Below are 3,338 nucleotides of genomic sequence, written 5' to 3' on the forward strand. Positions count from 1 at the left end.
GATACAGTGGTGCACTTCTGTAATCCCAGAAGCTCAAGAGTCTGAGACAAGACGATTGCAAGTTCAAAATTAGCCTCAGCAAAAAGCAAAGTGCTAAGGAACTTGGTGAGACCCTGTCTTAAAATAAAATACAAAATGGTGCTGGGATGTGGCTCAGTAGTCCAGTGCCCCTGAGTTCAGTACTCCATACAAACAAACAAACAAACAAACAAAAAAACAGTAAAGGAAATTACAGAAAGGGAAGCTGCTCACTCTATTTTTTTTTAATATTTATTTTTAGGTATAGTTGGATACAACACAATGCCTTTATTTTTATGTGGTGCTGAGAATCGAACCTGGGTTCCGCCCATGCTAGTGGATCTCTACCGCTGAGCCGCTATTTGTGCTTAGACTTCAGGTACACTGGGTTAGGCATATGAGCCTAAAACACCAGGAAAGGAGAAAGACACTGCTTTCTCTACCACAGGGGAGTAACAAGAAGAGGGCCGAGTGACTTTGAACCCAAACAACATCCAGACCTAATTTTGTACCCCAGTCTGGAGCCCGTAAGTGTTTACACCTTGCATGGGACCATGTAGATACCTTCTCCAAATTCATGGAGAGCTGGTGTTTACAGAAATCACATTAAAGAAGGTTTTCCAAGTCCAAGGATAAACACTGGCAGGGCTTGGCAGAAAAAAGTCATCCTGCCTTCTCTCCCCGTTTGTCCCTTGACCCTTCAGGCTTCTTGTTCTAATTTAAATGGACAAAAACAACTTAAGGAAGTGGGTTTTGTTTTTGCTACTGTCACTTCAGTTCTACCATGAAGGAGAGTGGTTTTAAAGCCCTGTGAGGATTCGAGGCTCCTTCAGTGCTGACCCCAGCAGTGCCTCACTGAGACCTTGACTGTCTGCCTTGGTCAGTGTTCCCAAAGGTTATTGTGTAAACTTGTGTCACTATGGTGCAATAAACACAACCTGAAGAGATTGTTTTTCTAATCCTGAAGATCTTGTTTTATACATCAGTGGATAGATCTACAAATATGTATTTTAAATTTAATCATTATGTAACTCATACACGTCATCCGGCTATGAGATGATAATCTACAATAGCAGACTTGTCTATCAATCCTTGAAGCTGAAATTGAGCTCATTTTTTGGTTTCTTAAGAGAAATTCACATTCTGTGAGTATACTATTCTAAAATGATTATGATTTTTATTAACCTCTATTGATTAATAATGTTGGGAAATGGATACATGTAGAGAGCACACTTAAGGCAAATTTCCATGGAAATTTAGCATCAGAATAACAACAGTTTTGGAGACACACACAAAAGAATTTGCCTGATATTCATAATTCAATCACATTATCTAGGCATCATTAAATTCCTAGGGCAGAAGAAACTGGTCCCAGAAGAAACTGGTTGAAAATCTTTTATTCCTTATTGCATTTATTCAATACTAAGAATTCGATAGTTTTCTTTCTTTTTTTCCTTTTTGTGGTGCTAGAGATCAAATTCAGGGCCTTGTGCACAATAGGCAAGTGCTCTACAACTGAGCTACATCCCCAGCTGTTTTTCAATTTTAATTGGTATGTATAAAAAATTATTTTCTTTGAAAGACTTTTGTTAAATTGTGTCTCTTATAGTTGATGTTATAAATATGAAACAATATGATATTCTAATAGTGACATTTCCTCAACCAAACAAATTTCATTTTCACATTTAAGAAATATTAGTTAACCACCTGCTAAGTTCCTGACATTGTTCCAGGTGTGGGAAGAGTGTGGGTCTAGTCCCTGCCATCTAAAGTCATCTACTGATGACTAAATGTGTTGGCTTTCCTCTGATGTTATATAACTTGCTCAGATGATTTTTCAGTGGATCATATAGTTGCCATAATGACTGAATAAGGGAAGGTAAAATTAAATTCTTCTTAGAAATGTCATATCATGGAGTTTCCAAGGAATCTGATGTTCCGGGTAAAAATGAACTTATGAAAAATACCAACTATTCTTTAGAATTATGATGGACCATCCAACAGCTAACAGGTGTCTTAGAAAAGAAGCCAGAGCAGAGCTACAGTACTAACTGGAGAGAGCAGGTCAACACTCCCACTGAGTTTCCCACTTTGCCCACAAGGAGGTGCATCTCCTAGCTCATTCTCATTCTCTCCGCCCCCCGCCCATCTCTATCTCTATCTCTATCTCTATCTCTCTTCCTCTTTTACTTCTGAGCTCACAGGCATCCTCTCACTGTGACCCAGACCTTTCTTTACACTGTGAATTCAGGATCCAAGGACTAAAGAGGTTGTGAAAATGAACTTTGCCCCAGGACCAGTGATTGTACTAGTCTTAATGTTTGGTAAGGAAAGTGGCTCATAGATCTTAGAGCCTTTGGTTCTACTATGCTGATGAATAACTTTCTCTAAAAGGAGATCATGACTAAGGTAACCTGCACTAATTTGTTATTAATTTTCTTCTTAGGAGGAAGTAAAGGAGACTCGGTGATCCAGACAGAAGGACAAATGACCCTCTCTGAAGGGTCTTCCCTGACTGTGAACTGTTCCTATGAAACCTCACAGTACCCAGCCCTATTCTGGTATGTTCAATACCCTGGAGAAGGTCCACAGCTCCTCCTGAAAGCTGTGAAGGCCAATGATAAGATCATCAACAAAGATTTTGAAGCTACATATGATCAAGAAACCACCTCCTTCCACCTGGTGAAAGCCTCTGTCCAAGAGTCAGACTCGGCTGTGTACTACTGTGCTCTGGGTGACACAGTGGCAGAAACTGCAGGGGGAGCCGAGCACAAACTCTGAGCAGCACCCAGGGGCCTGGCTGCTGAGCATCTGCCTCTGGAATCACTTTGGTTTAAGGACCAGGTACTAGTCTACTATTGTAGCCACCTACCAGGCACTGCTATAAAAGTCATCCAGACCAACCCTAAGGACCCAGCAGGAGAACATAAAGGAAATTTTCCTCATATAAGATTCTTCAGAGTTTAGGGTGAAAACTGTCATCGTGGTTCCTCAAATGCTCCTGAAACTTATGATTTTGAAAGCATAAAACCTCAAGGTGAATGAAATGATCTATATGTTCATCATTGCATATAATTTTATTCCCTGACCTGTCTCAGGTCATGCAGGAAAATATTGTATAGAGACACAGCTTTGGCTTCTGAGGGTGAAAATGCTTAATGTCTCATGAGAAACTCATGATTTCTGATGGAAGTTTTAGTGAAAGAAATAGTAAATTCTTAATGAAAGAAAAAAAATGTGAGGAATGAAGGGGGAGTGTAGGGAGTTTCACATTTGGAAAGATAAGATGAACATTTTTTAGTTTCTTTGGGGAATGTACA

General features: G+C 39.7%; 1 gene segment (V, D, J or C); it reads left to right on the top strand.

Moving 5' to 3' along the window:
• The first annotated feature begins 2,296 nt into the window (after positions 1-2,296).
• LOC143394589 (T cell receptor alpha variable 9-1-like) lies at positions 2,297-2,799 on the top strand. The segment is given in 2 exon segments: positions 2,297-2,342; positions 2,465-2,799. Coding segments are annotated over 2 exon segments (381 nt in total).
• The last annotated feature ends 539 nt before the right edge of the window (positions 2,800-3,338 follow it).

The sequence above is a fragment of the Callospermophilus lateralis genome, chromosome 3 (assembly GCF_048772815.1).
Source record: "Callospermophilus lateralis isolate mCalLat2 chromosome 3, mCalLat2.hap1, whole genome shotgun sequence".
NCBI classification, from domain to species: Eukaryota; Metazoa; Chordata; class Mammalia; order Rodentia; family Sciuridae; genus Callospermophilus; species Callospermophilus lateralis.